The sequence below is a fragment of the Strix aluco genome, chromosome 21 (genome assembly GCF_031877795.1).
Source record: "Strix aluco isolate bStrAlu1 chromosome 21, bStrAlu1.hap1, whole genome shotgun sequence".
Lineage (NCBI taxonomy): Eukaryota > Metazoa > Chordata > Aves > Strigiformes > Strigidae > Strix > Strix aluco.
Genome location: NC_133951.1, coordinates 3,382,406 through 3,406,157, shown reverse-complemented (window position 1 = coordinate 3,406,157; position 23,752 = coordinate 3,382,406). Strand labels below are relative to the sequence as shown.

At 56.7% G+C, this 23,752-nt stretch overlaps 1 protein-coding gene across 1 annotated transcript in view; it reads left to right on the top strand.

The window, feature by feature from the left end:
• Positions 1-1,775: 1,775 nt before the first annotated feature.
• The window catches only part of NTN1 (netrin 1), a 105,010-nt gene continuing 83,033 nt past the window's right edge, over positions 1,776-23,752 (top strand). Inside the window, exon 1 of the mRNA XM_074847104.1 lies at positions 1,776-3,131. Coding sequence (XP_074703205.1) covers positions 2,108-3,131 — 1,024 coding nt within the window. The 5' untranslated portion in view covers positions 1,776-2,107. The remainder of the gene's footprint in view (positions 3,132-23,752) is intronic.

Sequence of the window (23,752 nt, the reverse complement as noted above, 5' to 3'; positions counted from 1 at the left end):
CCTCCTTAGAGCTTCTCCAGAGCTGGACGGTACCACCGGCACCCCCCCACCATCCTGCAAATCTGTCCGCAGTTCAAGAGCGGGGAGAAAAATCTCTCCGGGGCTGGGATCCACTGGGACTGTGCGTGTGAGTGACCCGGGTGTGCCGGGCTGCGTCCCTGGGCGGCTCGGGGGGGACCAGCAGGACTGGGACCCCCCCAGTCCCGGGCCGACCGCATCCCCATACACAGCCCCCCCTCTTCCTTCGGCGAAGGAACAGCAAAGGCACCGGGAGCAGGACGGAGGGGCCGTTTCCCGGGGAAGAGTTAACAAATCTCGTCAGTGGCGGGGCTGGGGGGGGGGGGGGGGGGGGGGGGGCGGGGGGGATCCGGGGGGAGCGATGGGGGCAGGGAGGCTGCGGAGCCCCCGCTGCCCTGCAGGGAAGGCGGTTGCATTGCCAAAGACGCCCCGCTGGGCTAGCAGGCCCGGGAGCAGATTAATCAGGCACTAATTCAATTTACAACAACCACTTTTATTCAGCTCGGTGGCAAGGAATTCAAAGCGGGGAGAGGGGCGGGCGGAGGGGAGGGGGCGGAGGCCGGCCTGGGGCTCGTCGCTGCCCGGGCAGCCCCGTCCCCTCGGGCCGCCCCGCCGGGGCTCGCCGGGGAGGGGACCGAGCCGCCGTGCCAGGGCCCGGCCGCTTGAGTGACACGGCGTGGGCAGCGCTCCGAGAGAGGGCACCTCCGTTGGAAAAATAAAAGTGCCCTTTTAATCAAGGAGGGAGGGAAGGGGGGCGAGCAGGGCGGCCGGGAGCCGCGGGAGGAAACCTCTCCGCGCCCTCCCGGCACCATCTCTCCGGGACCTCGGTACCGTCCGCCGGAACCGGCACGTCGGGGCGGCGGGGTCCCCCCGGCCGGGATGACCGAGCCGGAGCGGATCCGGAGGGAGGCAGCCGTCGGGGGGGGGCGGCCCGCCCGGCACCGGGGGGGCCGCTGGGGAGGGAAGGGGAGCCCGGGGCTGGGGCACGGCCCGGTGCGGGACAAGTGTCGCCCTTTAACCCCTTCCTCGCCCCTTCCAGCTGCGCACTGAGGGGGAGCGACGCGAGTCGCCGCGCAGCCCCTGTGCCCGGGCTGTCCCCGGGGATGTGCCGGGGCAACCTCCCCTTCACCGAGATCAGCCCCCTCAAACCACCTGCCGGGGGTGGCCAGGCCCCTTAGTTCCCGTGTCGTGCCTAAGGACTGGAGATTTCCCCCAGTTCAACTTCCCTGGCATCGCGGTTTCTTTCCCAGGAGCGAAGGCTCCGGGCCGAGACCCGCCGGGAGCCCTCTCGGAGGGGGCCGGTGCCCAAGCGGGCTCCGGGCTCCTGTACTGGACGGTGGCTCTGCCCCAGCCCCCCCTCCCAGTCCAGCTGAGGGGGTCAGGCCCTACCTGGCCTGGTAGAGAAGGGGAGGCCAGCAGCGACCAGCTGGGAGTGGGCCCGATCCTGTCCCTCTGGCGTCCCCACAGGTAGGCGGGGGGCTCCTCCCGGCCGCTCCCCCCCTCTCCCCGCCCCATGCCCCGGAGCATCCCCAGCTCCTGGGGCGGGGGCAGCCCCGGCCTCCCCCAGCCCCGTCGGGGCCACAGAGGGACAGGGGGCGGGTGGGGGGAGCAGGAGGACCCTTCCCCATCTCCTCGGGGCTGCTCGGGAGCCCCGCGGCGGCGCTGGCGCCCATCGCCGCGGTGTCGGGGCGGGCTCTGTCCCTCTCCCATCCCCCCCCCCGCCCTCCCCGAGGCCTGTGCGTGTCTCTGGCTGAGCCGCCAGTGGATGTCGTTGTTCTGTTCCTTGAGCGCGATGTCACTCCTTTAGCATGACCTCAAACGCGGCGGGGGCTGGGACCGCCAGTCATTCTCCGTGCGAGAGCCGGGGCGGGAGGCAGGCGGGACCCAGCCCCGCCGCCAGCCGCACTTTTGTGGTGCCGCCGCCGCCGCGGTCTCCCCTTTCTCCGCGGGGCTGGCCGCGGGGCGGGCGATGCTCCGGGCTCCCTGAGCCGCTGCACCGCGTCCGTCGGCCAAGTCGCCCCGCGGAGCTGCGCGCCAGAGCGGCGGCTCCCCTCCCTCCTCTCCCCACGCCGCGCGGAGGTTGCGCAGGATGCCGCGGAGGGGCGCGGAGGCGCCGCTGGCCCTGCTGCTGGCGGCGGCGTGGCTGGCGCAGCCCCTGCGCGGCGGCTACCACGGCGTGAGCATGTTCGCCGTGCAGACGGCTCAGCCCGACCCCTGCTACGACGAGCACGGGCTGCCCCGCCGCTGCATCCCCGACTTCGTCAACTCGGCCTTCGGGAAGGAGGTGAAGGTGTCGAGCACCTGCGGGAAGCCGCCGTCGCGGTACTGCGTGGTGACGGAGAAGGGCGAGGAGCAGGTCCGCTCCTGCCACCTCTGCAACGCCTCCGACCCCAAGCGCGCCCACCCGCCCTCCTTCCTCACCGACCTCAACAACCCGCACAACCTGACCTGCTGGCAGTCCGACAGCTACGTCCAGTACCCCCACAACGTCACCCTCACCCTCTCCCTGGGCAAGAAATTCGAGGTGACCTACGTCAGCCTGCAGTTCTGCTCGCCGCGCCCCGAGTCCATGGCCATCCACAAGTCCATGGACTACGGCAAGACCTGGGTGCCCTTCCAGTTCTACTCCACGCAGTGCCGCAAGATGTACAACAAGCCCAGCCGCGCCGCCATCACCAAGCAGAACGAGCAGGAGGCGGTCTGCACCGACTCGCACACCGACGTGCGGCCCCTCTCCGGCGGGCTCATCGCCTTCAGCACCCTGGACGGCCGCCCCACCGCCCACGACTTCGACAACTCGCCCGTGCTGCAGGACTGGGTGACGGCCACCGACATCAGGGTGACCTTCAGCCGCCTCCACACCTTCGGCGACGAGAGCGAGGATGACTCCGAGCTGGCCCGCGATTCCTACTTCTACGCCGTCTCCGACTTGCAGGTCGGCGGGCGGTGCAAGTGCAACGGCCACGCGTCGCGCTGTGTTCGTGACCGCGACGACAGCTTGGTGTGCGACTGCAAGCACAACACGGCCGGCCCCGAGTGCGACCGCTGCAAGCCCTTCCACTACGACCGGCCCTGGCAGAGAGCGACGGCCCGGGAGGCCAACGAGTGCGTGGGTGAGTCCCACGCCGCGGGCACGGACGCTCCGGCAGACGCGGGGGGAAGGACGGGGAGAGGGCGCTGAGGTCCCCGGAAGGGCCAGGGAGAGGGAGGGGAGAGCCAAGGACGGGACAGGGGACGGGGAGCGAAGGGCATGGGGACATCCAGGACCCGGCAAGGGACCTTCAGGGACAGGTTGCGAAAGGCACGGGGACACCCAGGACCCGTCAGGGACAGGGAGCGAAAGGCCTGGGGACATCCAGGACCCGTCAGGGACAGGGAGAAAAAGACCTGGGGACATCCAGGACCCGTCAAGGACAGGGAGCAAAAGGCCTGGGGACACACAGGACCCGTCAGGGACAGAGAGCAAAAGGCCTGGGGACACACAGGACCCGTCAGGGACAGAGAGCGAAAGGCCTGGGGACATCCAGGGACACGGAGAGCAGCGTGGGGACATCCAGGGACACGGGGAGCGGGACAAGGACACGCAGGGAGACGGGGAGCAGGACAGGGCTAGGACATGGAGGTACCCGGGAGCGTAGGGCAAAGGAGGGGACATCCAGGGACCCAGAAGCGCGGAGCAGGGGATGTGAAGGCACTCGGAAGCGCAGGGGATGGGACACTGAGGCGCCCGGCAGCTCAAGGCAGGGGACACTGGGGCACTCGGGACCGCACTGGTGACAACGCCGAGGGAACCCGAGGTGCAGGGCAGGGGGCACGGGGAACTGGGGACCACGGGGCAGGGGACAGGGAGGCACAGGATTTTGGGGCGGGGGATACCGAGAGAACCGGAGGCGTGGGACAGGGGACACCGAAGCACCCGGGATCACAGGACGGGGACAGAGGGGGACTCTGGAGCGCAGAGCAGGGGACAGCGTGAGACTCAGAAACTTGGGACAGGGGACAAGGAGCTCAGGAGAGGGGAGAAGGGGCACTCAGGAAACCGGGGAAACACCGTTCGTGTCCGGAGAAGCGCTGAGGAGCCCTGGCTGGCTGGGAGGGCTCTCCCGTCCCGGGCAGCTCCCGCCGGGGGTCCCGCGGAGCACGGAGCGGGGTCCGGTGCCGGGATCCCGGAGCTCGCCGGCAGCCCTTCTCCCTTTCCCGGGACACAGGCGCAGAGCCCCGCCGCAAAGCCTCCAGCTCGCCCGAGAGGCTCCGTCCCCGGACGGGACGGCGCCGGGCTCCGCTCCTCCGGAGGGAGAAGGCGGCCGGGCGCTGGGGAGAGCAGCTCGGCAAAGCCTGCGGCTCCCGTCGCTGCATCCTCAGGGGGGGCGGGCGGCCCCGGGGGGCGGCGGCGGGGATTCGAACGAACCCCAGGGCCAAATGAGAACCGGGGAGCAGCCGGTTCGCTCCGTCCTGGGAGAGAAACGCGCGCGGTCCTGGCTGAAGCGAGCCCCGGCCTCCGGGCTGTCCACGAGGGGAGACGGGGAGTCCCTCGCCTCTGCCCGGGGTGGCCAAGGGTGGAGGGTTTAGGGTGCTCTTCCCCTTGAGTCCCCGCACATCCCGCCGCCGGCTCCTGCCGATCTTCCACCCCCTGCTCCCTAGTGGGGTCCCCGTGAGCTGCCGGTCCCCTCCTCGCCGCGGTTTAGGGGGCCGGTGCCAGCCCCCGGGATGAGCCGTGTGCCGGGGGCCGGCGGTGACCCAGCCCCGGGGTCGGGGATGCGCCCGGGCTCGGCTCAGCTCTCCGCGCCGGGACCCCCCGGCCCCGCCGAGCGCGGCGCCGGCACCACCCGCCGCCGCCTTGTTTACGCGGAAAGCACGGCCCCGTCTTCCAAAATATTTGCAGCTCCGACGATAGGAAAAAAACCTCGCCGAGCGGCCGGGGTTGGGCTTTTTTTTTTTTTTTTCCCTTCTCCTTTTTTTTTTTTTTTCCTTCCCCCCAAATCACAATCAGATGTGCCCCTTGCAGAGAGAGCAGTTTCTCCGCCGGCGCCTTCAACACCGAGGCACGGCCAAGCCTGGGTTATCTGGCGGGGAGAGGGGGGCCCGGTCCTGCAGCCCGGTGGCACCGGGACACACGCGGTGGCGGCGCCGGGGGAAGGTGCGGGGGTCCCGGCGGCGGTGCCTGCCCCCGGGGCGATGCTCGGCCCCGCTCCGGAGCTGCGGCTCACGTCGGGGCGAGGCGGGCGCGGCCCCGGGGCGGCGGGAAGCGGCGGGGAGATGCCGTTCGCGGCGGGGAAGGCGGTGGGTGCCGCTCGGATGCGCCAACAGCGCCGAGCCGGGGTTCATCCCGGGGTTTGTCTTTCTCCTCCCCCGGCGGGGTCCCTCCGCCCGGCAGCGCTCGGGGACGGGACTCCGCGGCTTCATTATTTCCCACCGCCGCCCCAGGGCGGACCCAGCGCTGCCCCTGCGCCAGCAGCAGGTCCGGGGGAGCGGGGGGGGCTCAGCTCCCCCCAGGCCTCCGTCCAGTCTCACGGCGGGGACGAGCTCCCTGCGTGCAGAGTTACCGCTATGGGCGATGCCATAAAAATTGGTGCGATCTCGGGGTGCCGTTGGACCCCTGGTCTACTCTGCAGGGTCCTGAAGTCCTCCTAAAAATGCTTCCGTTCAGTTCTTATGCTGGCCCCGTGCACTTACCATCCTTCTCCCTTCCAATTTACTTCCAATAAAAAGGAAACAAGTTCCCAGTTTCCAGTAACGTGTGACTTTTGTGCCAGGCTTTGCACTTCAGACCATGCACAGTCCTAGCCACGTCAGACTTCTGCAAACGAAAATCACTCCGTTCCTTCCTTTTGCTGGGAAGTGAGTGTTTTGCAAGGATGAAGCTACCGTAAAATAATTTTTCTCAGCCCGTTTCGGCTGCACATTCCCTGGGGCCATACCTATCAGTCTGCAAAACCAACCATGGCCAAACAACTGCGTTGCCCTGCCAAGCCCACACTGCCTGGAATAATCCCCCTAGATAAAGATCACAATAACCCTATTCAGCTCCCACCCACTTGCTCATGACCATCGGCCCACCCTGGTTTCTCTCCTAAATCCGGAGAGAAAGTCAGGCTTTGCGGTCTCCGTGGGCCTCGGACCCAGCCCTGGCCAGGCAGAGGCAAGGGACGAGCGGTGAGTTGGTGGGGATGTTGCCGGCTGCACACTGGAGGGATCTTCAACCGCTTGAGCAGGAAGCCAGAGGAGGCCAGACCCTCCCGCGCAGCAGCACTGAGGGGGAGGTGAATTAGCCAAAGTAGCTGAATTTGCCTCAGCCAGTGGTGTGAGAACTGATTACATTTTTTTCACTGAATTTGCTCTTTTTTTTCTGGAAAATTGTTTTTTTCAACCAGGGAGAAAAATGATAGAATGTGTCTGCTCTGCTTAAAAATTTGGGTGTTTTCTTTGGTAAGCCCATTCCCCCTGCCAAAACCGAATCTTTGTTCCTATTCATGCTTATTTGGGGCTGAAAAAGAAACGCGCTGGTGTTTCTGACAAAAAGTCAAAATTTCCCACGGGAATGTTTTTCGCGAGCCAGATCTAATTTTTCTTTATCACTTCTTGCTGCCTGCATGAGCCCGTGCACTGCACATGGGGAGAACAGGGCCTGGCCCAAGGAGATGCTCTCCGGGGACCTGCTCCTGCAGAAGGAGCCCGGCCAGCAGAGCTTTTCACAAATTCAGGTTCCCATCAACTTTACCTGGCAAATAACTCATCCACGTAGAGCTTGGCCTTACAGTCCGGCTTGGCCGGGCGCCTAGGAACTAACATGCTCCAGGGAGGACACAGCTTGGAGACAAGCTTGGAGGTCTGTTCTCCATCCTCCCTCTCTCCAGCGCTGTCAGGCCGGCTCCATTTGCTCAGCGTTGGGCCAGCCCAAGCCCTGTGTCTCCAACCCAGTTTGTCCTGATGAAGCTTCCAGCTCCCCTGTGAGAGGAGACTGCAGCTGCAAAAGGCCTGAACTAAAATGTTGTAAGAGCTCAACTGCTGGTGAGCTTGTGTGGACACATGAAAATGCAGGCAGGGGCTTCGACCAGATTTAGCGATCTCAATAAAACGCAGTTGACACCATTCCACAGTTTCTCACGTTATTCTGAGTGCTGGAAATGAACCTGGGCGAGCACGGCTTTTGAATACTCCCTTTAGTTTGTGTAAAATACCTTTGCATTTGCCTTGGCCGGAGAAAGCGCTGCGAGACGAGCCCAGGCTGCAGCCCGCTGACAGGCACTTTGCGCACGACCTCCAGGCTCCGGTGCCGGCTCTGGGGCTCCGCAGCCCTTTTCCCCCGCGGGGCCGGGAGATGCACCGGCACCTGCACGTGTGTCTGACGTCAGTGGCGTTTGCAGGTGCTGGGCGCCTCTCGGATTTTGGCCCTATGTGATGCCTGGAGAGCGTTTAACAATAACAAGTGCGATTGCAGTGAGAGAAAGGAAACATATTGTGTTTTCAGATATGGGATTTGGCACAAGGCGCGCGCGAAGCCTGGTGTTAGACAGGCTCTGCTCCGCGGTGTGCGCTGCAGTAGGGTTCCCAGGCTGGGATGTGTCTCATGTCAGAGCAATTTGTGAGCAAGTCTCTCCTCCAGCTAAAAGGAAACTTCATCTCAGACACAGAGGGGACCAGGAACTACCAGAGAACAGCCTGCCAAACACTCCCAATGAAAAACTTCCTTCCAGACAAACCTGGGGTTTTATCATCTCCATGGTGGTCTAGGGAGGTATTTGCAGGGCAGTGCTTACTAAAACGGCTGGTGGGCTCCCCTCCACCCTCATCACAACCAGGGAAAGCAAATCCTTCCACAGCAGCAACTCTCCTCACTCTGGTCCTGCAGAGAGATGTAAAGACCATAGGATTTCCTCTCAGGGAGTTCCTAGTGTCCCCTATTAAATTTAGGTGATCTCCTTATAAAATATCGGTGATCCCTTTTCTTAGCCCGCATTTAGCATCTCCACTTAAAAAACCCTCCACAGTTCTCGGCCTGCCTGTAACCGTTTTCCACAGGGCTGGCACAGCGGGGTGTGGGGTAGCCCTATGAGATGGTTTCTTCCCATTCCCCTCGGCCTCCAAATGGGACAAGGAGTCAAGCTGGTGGTGACTGATGGCTTCAGGCCCACCAGAGCAGGTCTGCAGCCATTGCTCAGCTGGGTGAGCAGCCCCCAATGCCTGTCTGCAGAGTCACGCAGCAGAGCGGGAAGTCAGGGCAATCCCTGGGGCCACCAATGGGTGACAGTGGTTCATGGTGGCTGAGACCACCTATCAGGCCAGGAAGGACTGGGCTGGTGGGGGATGTCCTTTCTGTTGTCCTCTCCTGTGGTGATTTGGGACTTTGCAAATGGTCTGTCTCAGAAGGGGACAGAGGAAGAGCAGGCTCTCTCTGGGGCAGAGTGGGAAGTGGAGTGGGAGGAGGTAGGACCAGCAGAGCTGGCAGAGACCTGGTGGGACAGGGGCACATCCATTGCACCCTCTTCCCCTTTGGTTCATGACACCATGCTGGGTCAGGAGTCAGACAGAGGACTTAGGTGGTTTTGTAAATCCCTCTGTGAGGAGAAGGGGCCATCTGGGTATCCCTGGCATTTACCCTGCCTATCTCTTCCAGAGGGAGGGGGAAGTTTGCAAGCATCCTTTCTCACCTTGTGAAGCAACGACATTTCTTATCTGACCAAAGAGGCTCTGAGCAGCATTTCCGAGGTGCCCATGCAGGATCCCCAGGGTGTAGCACCCTCCACCTGTCCAAGACAGATGCTGCTGCCTGGAGCTGGGCAGCACAGCATGACTACGTCCCTAGCTTGAGCCAGCCAGGCAAGGCTGACAGGTGGGTTTTGGAGCTGCTGTGTGCTGATACTACCCATTACCTTCTGAGGATACTAGCAATAGTCATAATTTCTGATATCCAGGCTTGCCTTGTCCCCCTGTGCCTCAGTTTTCCCATTTATAGAGAGTAAAGGGAGGGTGTGCAAAATGCTTTGGTCTTGGGGTGAGAAAGGCGTGAAGCGGTATCATCACATCCTTGTGTCTAGGGAAACACTGCAGCTGGGGCAGCTCCACCAGCGACGTGGCACCAGCCAGCGACTGGAACAGGCCCCGTGCAGGCTGGACCTCTCGTGGGACCACGTGCTGTCCATGGAGCTGCAGATCCTTTGCACCCCAGTCCTGGGTCAGCTCCCGGCGGGTTGTTCTGCATGGGGAATTGCACGGGCTGTGGGTAACACTGTATTGCTGAGCAGATGGGTGCTGTAGCCATAGAAATATGGGCCCATAAGCTGCTGAGACTCCCATTGTAGCCTCCCAAGTGGGCCTTGCATGGGCAGAGCTTTCTCACAGGCTTTTATTCTCAGGAAGCTTAAAGTTAAACTGATTTCCAACAGAAAGGTTTTTACACCAACAAACAAACAAACAAAAAAGCGCAGTTAAGGCTAAAACAAAACCAGGCTTGGCACTCTGGGTTGGACACTTGCCTTCCCTTGAGCTTGTCCACGGCTAATCTCTGCCCTCCTCTTTCTGGGCCAAAGCATGTCATCCTTATTCAGCCTACGCTGTCCTCGCTTCGGCAAACTCCCCGTGACCGCCCGGGGGGACGTGCTGCCTCTCCCAGGACAGAGCGAGAAGCACACAAGGGCTCTTAAATCCCCGCTGCCTGCAGAGATCCTGCTTGTAAAATCACCCCTGGGGTTCTGGTTTTCCTACCTGGCTTGTGAAGTGGGGGCAGCTGGGATGTGTGAGCCTGTCTTTATATTCTTAATGTATCTCCCCTTCATCCTCGGGGATGGGGGACGGACTTTCTGACCACGGAGTGTTGCTGTCTTCTTTGGACCCAGGTCTCTTCTGCCTCCCTTTTGGGATGCCCCATTTTTCGCACAGTGTTTTTGGAGGCTCTTGCACTTACTACGGGCTATTGCACGCCAGGGCTGGGCTGTGCAAGCAGAGTTTTCCTGGGGATATTTTGGATTATTTTGGGGTGCTGTGATGTGTTTCTTCCCCAGCCAGTTTTGCCTTGGGGGACATGCAGGGCAGAGAAGATCTTGGATCAGGACAACTGGAACCAGCTGGTTACCTTCATAGGTTGCAAAGTTTGCACATCATTTCTCCCTGTGTTGCTGTCAAACAGCAGAAATAAACCCAAACCAGCCTCAGGACACACCAAATACCACATCCAACCTTTCCTAGAGAGCACTGACACAGCTGCCTGCAGCACAGGATGCACCAGCCCTCGATATACCGGGGGGCTTCACAGCCCCCAGACCCGACTCCATCTGGATCATTTATTTGTGATATGTTCATGAATGCACCAAACACGTCCCCCCGGTTTTTCAGGCAGAAGCAGAGGAGGTAGAGGTTTTGCTGCCGGGATCAGCCTGCACAGACAGCTTAGACCTGGGGAAAGGGCTCGGCAGTGGCAGAGCCCAGCAGTCACATCTGCTTCATCCCCAGGGTGTCTCCGGAGCGGTGGCTGCCGTTTGGCCTTTGCCACTGCCATCAGCAGGGGACGTTTCCTTTGCACGACCCCAACTCCCCTCCCCGAGCATCCCTGCCAGATCCCCGCTGCTCCCCGCAGGGCAGCGTGGCAGAGCTGGGGTGCCTGGCATGGCCGCGGGGCTCAGCCTAGCTCTGTAGCTGGGCGTTATGGGGAGATGGCGCTGAGCCTGAGTGGGAATCAAAGCACAGCTCATGAAAAACCAGGCCAGCTCCTCACCTGGTGCAAACCCAGCTCTGTCCAGTAGCACTGTCTCACCCCCTCTAACCACGCTCCAAAAAAATCCCCTGATGGCTGGGACAGGGCTGCCAGGCTGAAGTGATGGGCAGGCTTTTAAAAAGATATCTGTATAATAGCTTCCATTTATACGGGGATTAGGGTGCCCTGGGGACTGATAAGGAGACAGGGAGGCTTTTCCTGCTCTGAGCCGGTGCAGTGGTGGAGGCTGCTGAGGGGAGCGGAGCAGGGAGCTCGGCTGCTCTTGCTCCATCCCAGGCGGGAGCAGCCCGTGTTTGCAGCAGAGATCAGCGGCACGGAGGGGCTCAGCCACACGCCGGCTGGGAGTTTGTGTTAGGCTCAGCAGAAGGCAGGGGATTAACTCATGGAGAGGAAAAAATCTTGCAGTTTTTTTAGTGATACTGAAGAAGCAGGTTCTGACCTGGGAGAGCACGGGCACCTACGTCGGCAGCGCGTTGGGAATGGAGGAGGCACACAGCTCAGCTTGGTTTATGGATTTATTTTGAACAGCGCTGGTTTTAGTGGAGACTGGAGTTTAAAAACTGATGGAGTGATGTGGCCAGAGAGACGGTTTCGTCCCAGGGCTCAGCCAGGGGTGGTGCTGGGTGCCCTGAGGACTCAGCTGGCACTGGAGGGGACTGCTGCATCGACAGCACAAACTAGGCACAAAACTGCTGCTGCTCACAACGTGCATTTCCTGGGCAAAGTGACCGCTGCATCGCTGGGGAGTGCAGCAAGCAAAGAAAGCAATAGATGGGGAAGAGCCCGGTTTCATGTCCCACACACAGCTGTGAGAGCAGGGAGGGTGCAGGCAGGAGTTTTCCTTTCAAACTTTTTCAAAGTGTCTTATAAATGATGGGAGGATTGAAAATCCTCTCTGCATCTCCCTCCTTGATTGAGGGTTGGAGGATGGGGAAGGAAAAAACCCTCCATTTCACTCTCTCCTGGAAGTGCAGGATTTTTCTAAATTATTTCATGGAAGGTTACGGGCTGGCAGGGGACCTCTGGCTTTGCCCACCAGCCTTTGTCACCCAGGCTGTGGTACCACCCGGAGAGGGATCCCCTCTTGCGCTGAGCCTGGTACAGGGACAGGGTGCTCCGGGGTGCTGTGTGGGGAGCCGCAGCCCCCAGCCCCACTGCTGTGATGTGCCCCTGGGGATGGAGGAGCTGGTAATGGCCCAGGAGACCTTTGCCATCTTCTGTCAAAAATGAGCAGTGAGGAAGAGATTGTGTGGGCAGGCGAGTGGGAACGCTGGTGCGGGTGGGGGCAAGCAGCCTTGGGGCTCCCTGCTTGAGGGTGAAAGCTGCTGCATCTCCCCTGTTTGGGGAGAGGAGGGTGGAGAGCCAGAAGCCTACAGCTATCACCCCCAAATTCACTTAGAAAATGGCAAAACTGACATGAGGAGCAGGAGCAGCCGGGGTGCTGATGCAGGCTGTGAGCAGCCAGGCTCTGCAGGTTTGTTTCACAACAAATTTATTCTTTTTGACCTGCTGCGGGGAGCTGCAGGGATGGGAAATACTTTCGGATTGCAGAGAAGTAGACACAGTTTCGATGATGGTACTTGATGGAGCAGGAAGAGCACTCCCCAATTTCTCAGGGCACTAGGGAGTGGGGGGGGTTTCTTTCCCCCCACCATTCCAGGTGGGAATTAGAAGAAATGCAGGAGCAGAGCTGCTGGCTCAGCAGTCCCCGTTTTGCGCGCTCGCTCTCCGGGCTGTGTGCCATATCCATGCTGGGTCTGCGAGCTCCCAGCTTGCGTGAGGCGAAGCCCAGCTGTTCCGTCCCTGATCACCATCTTTACACATGCTTGTGTACTCCAAGTTCACAGATTTGGATGGAAAGATGGATGAGCAGTCCATGTCATCTTCCCCATGGTATTTCGGAGACATCCATCACCCAGATCCCTACCAGGCTGCACTCTGCAGCACTGCGTGGATTATGATCTGTGTTTCATTTTGACTGAGTATGACTATTTTCATGGCAGCTCCATGGGGCAAATTAATGTCCCTTAATGTCAGCCATTCTGGGTATTTAGGGTCCAGTCTTAGGCAGTGTGACCATAGTGGATGAAGAGAGCAAGAACAGTGCATCTGATCAGAAAAAGGGATTTTTTTACATCCACTGGGGATTACCCAGTGCCCAGCAGACCAGTGCAGCACCTTGGTTTGCTCTCACAGCTCCAGAAGTACTTTTCTTCAGGGTCCAGCATATGATCTTTGGTCAGGGGATGCTCTGGGAAGGGCTGAGCCACGTGTGCGGGGAGGTGGGAGGGGGTGAGGGAGACAGTGTGGGCAGGTGAGACCTGAATCTCCCTTTTCTCAGCCTCCTCTTCTTCATGCTAGACCTTCCCTAGACACCACTCCCCATCCAGGGAGGCTTCGGCTCTTCTTGCACGACTGGCCACTGCGGCATGTATTAATGCATAACCCGAAGGAGCTTGTCCCAGAAGCAAATGCAGTCCTGGGGATGTACAAGAGGTATTGGGACACTGTAAATGGAACAGGGAAGAAGGAAGGTAAAGGATGGGTAGAGTTATAGATGGGAGAAAATGGTCTGGTTTTAAAAATCTGCCATCGCAGCGCATGAGGTGAGCAGGGCAGCCCGTAGAGCATCCTCGGGATGGCTAAAGCCAGCTGCTCCCTCCTGGTGCTGGCAAGAGGCTGTTGTTTTCCAGCCTCATCTGATAAGCGGCGCAGAACCAGGCAGGCAGCCGTCATGCATCTTGCCTTCCTCTGGCATTGCAGACTGTCCCGAGCCAGGCTGTTTACTCGGTCGTCCACCCGCCCTTTTGCAATAGGGAGTCAGTTCTGGTTAATGTTGGAGATTGTAACGTGATTACCGAAAGTCTCATGAAATTAAATCACTTTGCTTCAAAGCGGCCGGGGAGGGGGAGCGTCTCTCTGGCAGCAGGGATGGCCGAGCGGATATTGAAAGCAGACTGGTAGCCAGTATTGCATCGCACACAATTGAGCTCTGACAGTGTGAAGGCAAATACAAACAGCAGCTTGTGTTTGCACACAAAGGCTCTGTGCACCAGTATCCCCGGCCCTGTACTTTACACCCTCGGCTCTTGGGCAAAAAGTCCTGGGAGGGTAGGAGGGAGGGAAACTCCACTGAATATTTAGAAATGAATTGAACTGTGCAAACATGCCATTGGGAAGCTCTAAGTGTAACGCTTTGGATCAGCTACCCGCCGGGGCTGGAACACAACTGCCGGACTTGAAAGGGCGACTTTCACGCTGAAGCAAAACTGGACAAAAGAAGATAAATGAAATGGGCTCCCGGCGGGGTTTGGTTTGTTTGTTTTTGTAACTCGGCTAATATTCCCGCATTGTTCAGCCCAGCAGCCCAGTGCCTGTCCTTCACACGCTGCTCGTAAATCGGGGCTAAGCAGGCAGCGCAGGCAGCAGGCAGTGTGGGGCAGGGAGGGGATCAGCTCCTCCGGCTCGGGGCCCTGGGGACCGTGGGGTTGTCCTCTGCGGCTGCCGTGGTGCAGGGAGTTGGATGCTCTGTGTCTACAGGGTTACAATCACTCTGCGCCGTGCCAGGAAGGTCCCAGCCGCAGCAGTGATGCCCAGCCCTGTTAATTCCTAGGTGAACCTGGATTTAGCCCCTGGCATTTTTGGGCACAGTGCATCACCTAGCCTAGCAGAGGCGGGATCAAGGGGGTCTGAGGGCCAACATAGCTTTGCTAATGGTTTGTTCTGCAGCTGAGTGTGGCATGTCCTAATGATTTTCATGGAGTTGGCAACAAACCTGCTGTGATTTGCCCGAGTGGGGACCTCCCAGACGAACTGTGGGTACTAGTGGTGATGTGGCAGCTGTCTCCATCCCGTGGTCCAGCAGCAGAGTGAGGAGCAGTGCTCACCCTCCCTGCGCCGTGCACGTGCCCAGGGATGTGTCTCTGCTGAGCTCGGAGCCATCCCGGGGCTGGGGGGATGCTGCTTTCCTGGGATGGACCATGTGTGCAGGATCGGGGCATTGCAGGGTCCCAAAACCGGCCCTGGTGGACACAGCCAGGTTAATACAGGCACTCAATTGATTTTAAGGTGAAAGGATCCCCAGATGTAAATGTCTTGAAAATTCACTTGCCTGCAGGATTTTAGGCAAAGAAGCAGCTCTAATACTGCGATATTTCTCTAGTTAGCACTGAGTCAGAGAAAGCTTAATAATTGGCTGCATAAAAGTCTTGATCAAACCAAATTTCAAAAATAGCGATGCCTTTAAAACATTAAATAACATTTAACATGCTCCGTAGCATTTACTTTTCACAAGCCTCTGCGAAACCACCAAATGTTCACAAAAATTTGGCAAACTGATTTCTCCAGAAATCCAGCCCCCCAAATGAGCTATTTGTTAGTCTCCACTTCACGAAGTTTTACTCAATCAAAAAAAAAAAAAAATCTCAACAAAACCCCAGACAGCACATCACGTGCTTGGGGCGACCAAAGAAATCCCCCGATTTGGGTTGACCAATGAATGTCCCCAGTAATGAAAAGCGAACAATTTGTCGGCAGCCCATGCACTTGAAAACGAATGATCCAAATTATTCAGCAAGTCTCCCTGGATAGTGAATCCATTGAAAGGGGATCGAGACAGAGCCATAAATTATTCATTACCCAAAAGAGAATGCAATGCATATAATCATAACAATAATAATAACAACAACAATCGCAACACTAATAATAGCAACAAGAATTCAGCCAGCTCTGCTGAGAGAACCAGGGAGGCATGAAGACTCACAGACTTTACTTTCCCTTTATTCCAGCAGCCCTTCAGAGCAGCTGTGTTAAAGAAAGGAATGTAAAGCGGGTCATCATTTGGAAGAAATGTATTTATTGCCAATAATTTGATTCTCTTGCCTTGACTAGGGGTGATGTAGTTTGTACTCTGGTCCTTGGCAGTGAGGAGGTCCATGAACTCACACGCATCACTGTTAATTGCTTAATATAATGAATTTCTCAGGGTCCTGGACTACTTCTGAGGAGTCTGTGGAAGTGGCTGCAGCAGAGACGTGTACTGTGCCACTGTCCCTGGGAAATTTATAGGTCTCCATGAACTGAAAGAGAAGTGGAAAGTGCTGGCCTAACACATATCCCTAGGATTCGACTCTTCCTGGCTTGAATGGGACCTTGATTGCAGAGTCACCCGGGACCCATTGAGGCAGTAAGAGAGCTAAGGAGAGGCCACAACACTTGTCACACAGCCCGTGAGTTTCCTGTTGTCGCTGGCACGCATGTTTTTGGCTGGGAAAACTCTGCTGCAGATACGCCGTGTGCCTGAATTTGGTGTGTTTCAGCTCTCCATCATTTTGCCGCCCTTGGGACCCGAGGTTTCATTTGGGCATCTTTTATTTGGGACCCTCTTCCACCAACCCCCCTGGAGGGATTTTCTCTAAGGGGAGTGCGCTGCTGGGCCGTGGCCGGGCAATATTGAAGATTCAAATACATTTACATGCTTGCACCGTGTTGTAAAGCGCCCAACTACAACTTTGGCATGCAAATGAATTCCTGTTCGCAGCGAAGGGGCTCAGCCATGGCACTCGGCCATCTCCCAACGGTTTCCCACAGGTTGCCCCCTGTTTGCAAGGGGGGGGTCGCAAGGGCTGTAGGGTCCCTTTGCCACCATTGGGCTTCCTCAGAGCTTTCTCCACCTGCACTATCAGCAAGGAGAGGGGAGGTGTCCTGCTGTTTCATGTACGCAGGAAAAAAGTGGTATTTTTTAAGGCTAGGAAGGAGCAGGTTGGGGCAGAAAGGAGCAAAGCGCTTTCCCCATATGGCTCCAACAGCTTTGGGTGCTGTGGTGGGTGCTCAGCACCAGCATGGTTTGGGTTGAATAGGTCAATGCTGCAGCAAAGTGGGGCAGGTTCAGCACGACAGAGCCAGCCTGTGGCAGCTGTTTTGGAGAACGGTGTGTCGAAATACATAGTCCTAGAGCCTGATTTCTATTTGCTTGCTGAAATAATCTGCAATTCAGGCTCAGCCCTGCTCAGGTGGGGGAGGTGTGAGAGGATGGGGGAGATGGGGGAGAGGCAGAGGAGGGTCTGGGGCTGGCAGGGGGCTGGCAGGGGCACGACGGGGTGCCCATCCCCTGAGCCTGGTGCCAGTGAGCGTTGGGGTTTCGTGGTGTGGTGGTGCCTCTCCCCATGGCTGTGGCAGGAGAGCCAAGCTCATAGATCCTCTACTGAAGGGCAGCTGTAATGCAAGAAGGAGAAGAAAGAGTTCCTGCTGGCATTTTTGTTGGAAGTCGACTGTGTATTAAGTGGAGCACGGTTTTCATTACCAGCTCCATTTTGGTATAATAAATCAAGAACTAGAAAACACACTTTTGGCCTAGATTCTGCCCTCAGTTATGAGTGGCAGTAACCAGAGGCAAAATCCAGCTTCGGCTTCAGCATTGCAGCCCATATGTTCACCTTTTGGAATTAATTTCTTCTGGTAATTTCTGTGTAATTATACAGCATTGAAGGCTGATTATATGCTTCCTCTCATGGGCAATTAATATTGCTGATCTAGTGCCAAGGGTGCACTTTGCACTGTACAAACCCATGAAGAGGGACAAGTTCAGCCTCCAGTGCCTGCTGCAAGGTGACAATCTGGACCCTGTTACCTTCAGCGAGGGGACTCTGGACCACCCCACTCCCCCCACCGAGTCCTCGGAGGAGATGGGGCCACCAGCTAGCAATTTAGCACAGACCAAGCACTTGCTGTTCAGCCGCAGAAAGAACATGGAGTGTTTGTGTGAGCTCCAGCTGCTGCTGAAGTATTTGGGAGGTCATTTCTGCCGAGCGGGCTGGAAGAACCTGTAATTGCAACAGATGCTATCTGACGGTGGTAGCCCTGTGGGTGAGCAGAGCAGCTCATCTCCCCAGAGCAATAATCTAATTTTATATCTCATAAGACAGTTTTATTTTTCTCAGTTACCAATGCCTTCTTCTGCCAGAGAACTGGCAGATCTGTGCAAACTCCCTGGGGCTTCGGCCGCAGCCCTTGCTCCTGCTTGAGACAGGGGGAGTGGAGAGTTGTAAAAGAAACTTCTCGCATCAGGTTATGGTGCCTATAAAATTAGCCCCGTTAGAAGCTGGCTGCCCATTTAAACAAGCAATTTAAATGGATAACAAAGGCATCCCCTTGCAGCTTCTGTAAAAAACCTGAGTTTAACTAGATGTAAAGGAGAACAGCAATAGGTTTGCTTGAGTCAGGATTCTGCGTGGCTCAGATGCTGCTGTGGCGTTTGGATTTGTTTGCTTCTTCCTGCATGCAAACGGCTTCAGTTCTGATGACGGAGTGAGAAAGCAAGTGGGAGGAGGAGAAATCATTTCTAGTTTCACCACTGGTTTCCATGGGCTTTGGACGAAGCCCTGCTCTCCCTCTGTGCAATTTGTTCTCCCCGCCTGGGTTTGGGCAGAAGGTCGGGCTTGGCTGCATGTGGGCTTTGCTCGCACTGATGAATTTGCTCCTGTTCTGCCAGATGCAACAACATAACCCCGAACGGGAGAGTCTGAAACCAAGCAGGGAAGGGGCTGCCTCCAGGAGTCTGGCTGCCCTGACTGCTGGGGTGTGGGGTTGTCCTTGCAACCACTCCTTTGCAGAGGGAGGGCTCCCCCAAAGGCAGCCCGCAGCATTTTGCAGGGCAGTGGGGCACGGGCCACGCAGCCACCAGCTCCCCCGCGGCTCCAGCTGCTTTCTTAGGCTCCTCAAACGGGAGAAGCAGCAATTTCACCTCCCTTGCTGGTTCCTGGGGCCGGCTCTGCATCCCAGGCGCAGGGAGACAAAATGCACTTGGATAGCAGTGCCCTTTCTGCTCACGCCTTGGTATAGTTCCTCAGCTCAGAGAGTCACTGTCAGGGGAAAATTAATAGAAAAATGTGGAAAAAGAGGGGAATTTTTCTGCATCTCCCACACATCCAGCAAAGAGCAGCTCTCAGAATCAGATTCATTTGGTCAGAGGAGTGCAGCCTCATCATGTACACACTCCCACTTCTGCGGGAAGTATTTTGTAAGTCACTCTGTCACATCTGTGCTTGGGAGCTTAAAATAAACTCCTCATGCTCAGTCCCAGCTTGAGATCCCAGGCAGCAAATACTACACAAGCCACAAGTTGTCAGTAGGTTTGAGAGTGAACGCTCCCTTGCAAAGGCGACAGCAGCTTGTCCCTGCTAGCTAGTGCCACCTGTTAGCTGTGACAGCATCACCCATTCTCAGATAGCTTTCACCCGCCTCCCCAGACCTCAGTTCCCAGGTTCACAGGCTCATATTTTCCTTTACTCCTTCCTCTCACGGCAGCAGAGAGAAGCTGGGAAAAACAGGTGCTGAAACCCACATATGGCAAGCAGAAAAAATGACCAAACCATCTCATAGGAGGGAAAACCAGTTGCTTTCACCCCACAGCAAGGCCGTGCAGCCGGGTGCTAAGACGAAGGGACAGTCCGAGGTCTGTCCCTGCCCTGGGGTGGATACTGGGGAAGCAGCCACAGCCACTGAGCATCTCTCCAGGCTCCCAGCTTCTGAACAGCCTCCTGAGAGTTTAATTTTTGGGAAGCTTTAACATCCCCAGCTTACCAAGCACTGAAAGAAAGGTCAGCTAATCCTTCACAACGTCTGAATGAATTCAGGCCCAGAAGTGAGATTACTAAACAGGGGAGCGGGAGGCCGGGAGAGCTGCATGGATACAGGGACCCTTCCCATAGTCAGGCCTGGCTTTCTAAAGAAATGGACCTTTTATTTCAGTTCTCATCCCCCGGTAGGAGGGGAGGGGGGTGGGCAGACATGGCCAAAGCACCCAACTCCCCTCCCCCAGCAGCAGTCTTGCAAGTGCAAGCGCTGGCAGGGCTTGGAGGGGAGCCCCAAAAGAGAGCTGAGCAAGGGTCCCCTCAGCTGGGGCAGCCGGGGTGTCCTGTGCACACTGAGCAGCATCCATGGCCTGAGCATCCCCACTGGATACCCTGCTCTGGGTCTTGGTTCAAGCATTTGGGAAGAAAACCCTGAAAAACAGGGTCCCCGGGTCCCTTCTAGCTGCTTCGTTGGCTTTTGACTCGTGTCTCTGAAGGCCCCAAGGTCCCAGCACTCCCTTTGCCAGGGCAGCAGGCACCCAAACGTTTGATGCTAACTGAATGGTGATGCTAACTGAACCCATGAATTTAAGGCAACGTGGCCATTTCTGTGCCCTCACCACTTGCTGCCGTGCTTCAGGTCCCCTTTGTGGGACACCCATAGAGAGCACCCAGGGGACCGAGCTGTGTCTGAGCCTGGATGAGCAGGGCGAGGTGGGTGCCAGGTTGCTCCTCGGTGCAACACCCCTTCCTGGGGTGCCCATGGGCGGTGGGTCCCTGGGCCATGCCGGGGGCTGTGGGGCAGCACAGGCAGCCCCTTTCTGGGCTGCACCCACACTCCTTTGTGAACCCCCAGGGCGATGACATGACAGGACCACTAAGGACTCGCTTTTCTTCTGCAAATCAACTGTCCTTCTCAATGCTGGAAGAGCGGAGCCCATTCAATGCAGGCAAGAAGCAGACCCCCGGGGTGTGGATGCACTGTGGATGAGCCATGGTAACCTGGCTACAAGTGTGACAATGCAGACACCCAGACCCCGAGCCTCCCTGCCAGGCTCTCGAGTCTCCCCAGATTGGGTATTCAGGCCACAGGGTTTTCTCTATTGACCTCAAAACACTGTTCTGCATGGGAGAATTTTCTTTCTTTCTCTCTTGGTAACTGCAGAATCAAGTGTTTGCAGTTGGAAACTTTTGCTACCACAACGGCAAGCCGGGCTTCAGCTGGGAGCTGCTTGCCCAGTGGTGGGCCTTCATTCTCAAGGTCCAGGGGCCAGCTAGGAGAAAATGGACAGGATGCTTTTTTCAGGCACTCTGTGATGGCTCCAGCAACATGGGATGCTGCAACACCACGAGCAGAGCACCCAATACCATCACGTCATGCAGAGTTGCCAGGTCCTACCCCCGTCCTGTCTTCCTTGAAAAGCTTTGGGTGCCCTTCCCCAACTCGCTGGGGATGTCTGATGGAAAAAGCCCATCCAGCCAACGGAGCTCCAGGTGAACAGCCCCAGGTCAGACCTTCTCCATAGCTTTGTTTTTCTTGCAGATGCCCTGTAAGCAGCTGTAGCAGTGGCTGAAATCTTGTCTGGCCATGTGATGTCATCAGCACTGGGTGAAGTTCATGGGTGCCACAGGTTTTCAGGTCCCATGGAATGCTCAGCACTTCCCAGCTACTCCAGGAAAAACGACACTGGGAGACTGACATCTTAGCCCCCTCTGGGACTGCACGGTGCTCCCTCGGTCCTGGCAGATCCCCCCCGTAGGGAATAAACTCCTGGTGCTGGGGAAGAAGGACCTGTATGATGAGATGTTTTAATAACAGCTATGGACACAGTCATACAGATCCGTTCTAGATGTAGCTGTGATGCTGTGAAATGCAAAGTTTAATTACATGGCAACTTGGATCCTGAGACTCCTGGACACTAAATACCCAAATTAGAGCTAGGAAATACTCAGCCCCAAAAGGTGGCATTCACTGGCAGGATCATGGCAGGGGTGCAAAAGGGCACTGGGATGTGCTAGAGCCACCAGCCAGGAGCAGTTTTCCCTTGGGTGTGATACCTGTCACAGGCAATAGGCAATAGGCCCGGTGCCACCAGAAGCATCTTTGAGAAGAACCTGCTGGGATTAGCATGTGCAGGCAGAAGGCAGGGGCTCATGCAGAGGGAGAAAGGTGTAGGGCAGTCATGAGCAGAAGGGTTAAAATAAGCCCCATATGTCTTTTGGGGAGATGTTTATCACTTAATTTGTGGGAAAGCTTCCAACTGCAGTCCTGATTAAAAACCAAACTGATGCTAGGGTATCTGAGCATGACATCTGGTGTGACATTGCACCACATGTACAGTACCTGCCCCGAGGAAAATGAGGCACAGGTCGGGGAACCAACCAATTAGCAACGCAGTGGCAACCAGAGAGGCTCTCTGGTCCTAATTCTCTCTTCTTTAACCTGATCCTGCACTGATGTTACTCAAATTCTCGATTAACTGGAAGGGAAGAGAGAGGAGATTCATCATCACTGTGCTGGGGAGCATTAAAGTGAAGCTTGAGGTACACGACATTTTGGGGGGTTCACATTTAGCTCAGCCTGATCTCAGACTGGACTGGTTTCAGGTATATCTGAAAATTTCCATCTGCCTCTTGCTGTGCCTAAACAGCTATAAATGTTAACCACAGGCATCTATGGGAGACACACAGCGAGTCGCCTATCATGAGAGGAGGGTGAGAGGTGGGGAGGGGATTGCCAGGGGAAGAGGAGAAGAGGACAGCTCAGTCTTAGGCAAGATCAGAGGGTCCAGCCCCTGTCCATGCCCCGTGTGAGTGTCCCCTCCTGTCCAAGCCCCATTCCCAGCCTCCCTGTCAATCCCCTACGCAGCTACCGCGTCCTCTGCAGACGTTGCCCCCAGCTATTCAACCGTTCTCCGGATCATTAAACATATTGAGCAACATCAGTCCTGTGACTGGTTAATTAGTAAAGAGTTGACTAATTAGTTAATCATGTTTACCAAGTGCTTTGAAAGTGCTCAATGTTATTATTTTTAATTATGACTCTGCCCCAGGCACTGTTCACCTCCCCACATGCCAAGCCTTGCAGGGTTCAAACTCTTTGTCTCTGCTACCCGAGGCTAGTTTTAAGATGGGAATTTGCCTCTTATCCTCTGGTTACCAGGTTTCCTTAACAGCCTCTTGTGTGGGATTTTAGAAAAGCCCCTCACAAAGTCTTCATATACCCTGGCACACTTAACTCGCTCTTTCAAAGCCGTCTTATCCATTAAGGAGGCAGGATTGGCTCTTGCAAAGCCGTACACAGTAGTGCCTTTGTGCACACCTCATCTCGCATCCCTCTCCTGACCTTAATAAAAGATCAACTGATATCCAGACTCGCTCTCCCATCCCAGCCTGGGAGGCTCCAATCCGCAGTGCCATGGACGCCTCTGTTTTGGGAGATTCCTGTCCTATGTGAGAGAAGCCAAAGTTTCCCACCAAAAGAATAACAAGGTTATTCCCACATCTGACTTCAGGCTGAACAGGAGAGGACAATTCTGGTGGAGGTCAGGAAGAGAAAGTGTACTGCAAAGATTTCATCTACTGAGAAGAATGAGAAGGGGGTTTGTTAGTCAGGGGAGAGTCTTGGCATCTCTGAAGAATCAACAAGTCTAATTGCCCTGGGACTTTCTTCATTCGTAAAAATGTCATCAGCTCATTAAACAATGTCATAAAGAGCCCGAGCCACCTCTTATCACTGTGCAATCTGAAGAGGAGTCTTCTAGCACCAGCTGCAGAAATAAGACCCAGCTCCACATAGCACTGAGATAGAAGAAAATCTGGGCCTTGAGCAGAAAATAAGCTATAAAACTCACACAAGGCTGCCACGGGAGCAGGGTTTGGGAATACTTCTGCCTGCGTGAGTTGATCGGGGGGCACGTGGCCAGCTGGAGTATATTGTATGGAGACTACTCCAGGATGTGGCTGCTTGGTACTGCTGCCTTCATCCAAGAACTTGCAGTCCCCAGGTTGCAGCTGGGAGCTCTTAGCTTATGCTCTCTAGAAAGTGGTATGTTGTCAGGGCTTACCATCTCCAGGTAAGGCTCACTGAAATGACTGCTGCCATCCTTGACCCGTGCTTGTGGTGATGTGGCTGCAGAACATGGACATGTTGGTTGGGAAGTGGGAAGATATTTCCCCTTGCACTCTGAATTTCCTTCTTGGAAATCCTCCCTCTTTTCATGGCTGCTAGTGAAGCCCAGACCAGCCACATGACTAAAATGGGCATCAGTTAAAATGCCAGCAATAAGTGGGGATGAATCCCAGTCTCAGGATCTGTAACTGGACCATAGACTGGCCATACTGGTCAGAAGAAAAGACCTGTTGGTGCAGGATCCTGTTTCCAACCTAGCAGCACCAGACTCCCTGAGAGGGAGTTTGAGTACGGGGCAATCATGTGGCAATAGCTGGCTGGTGT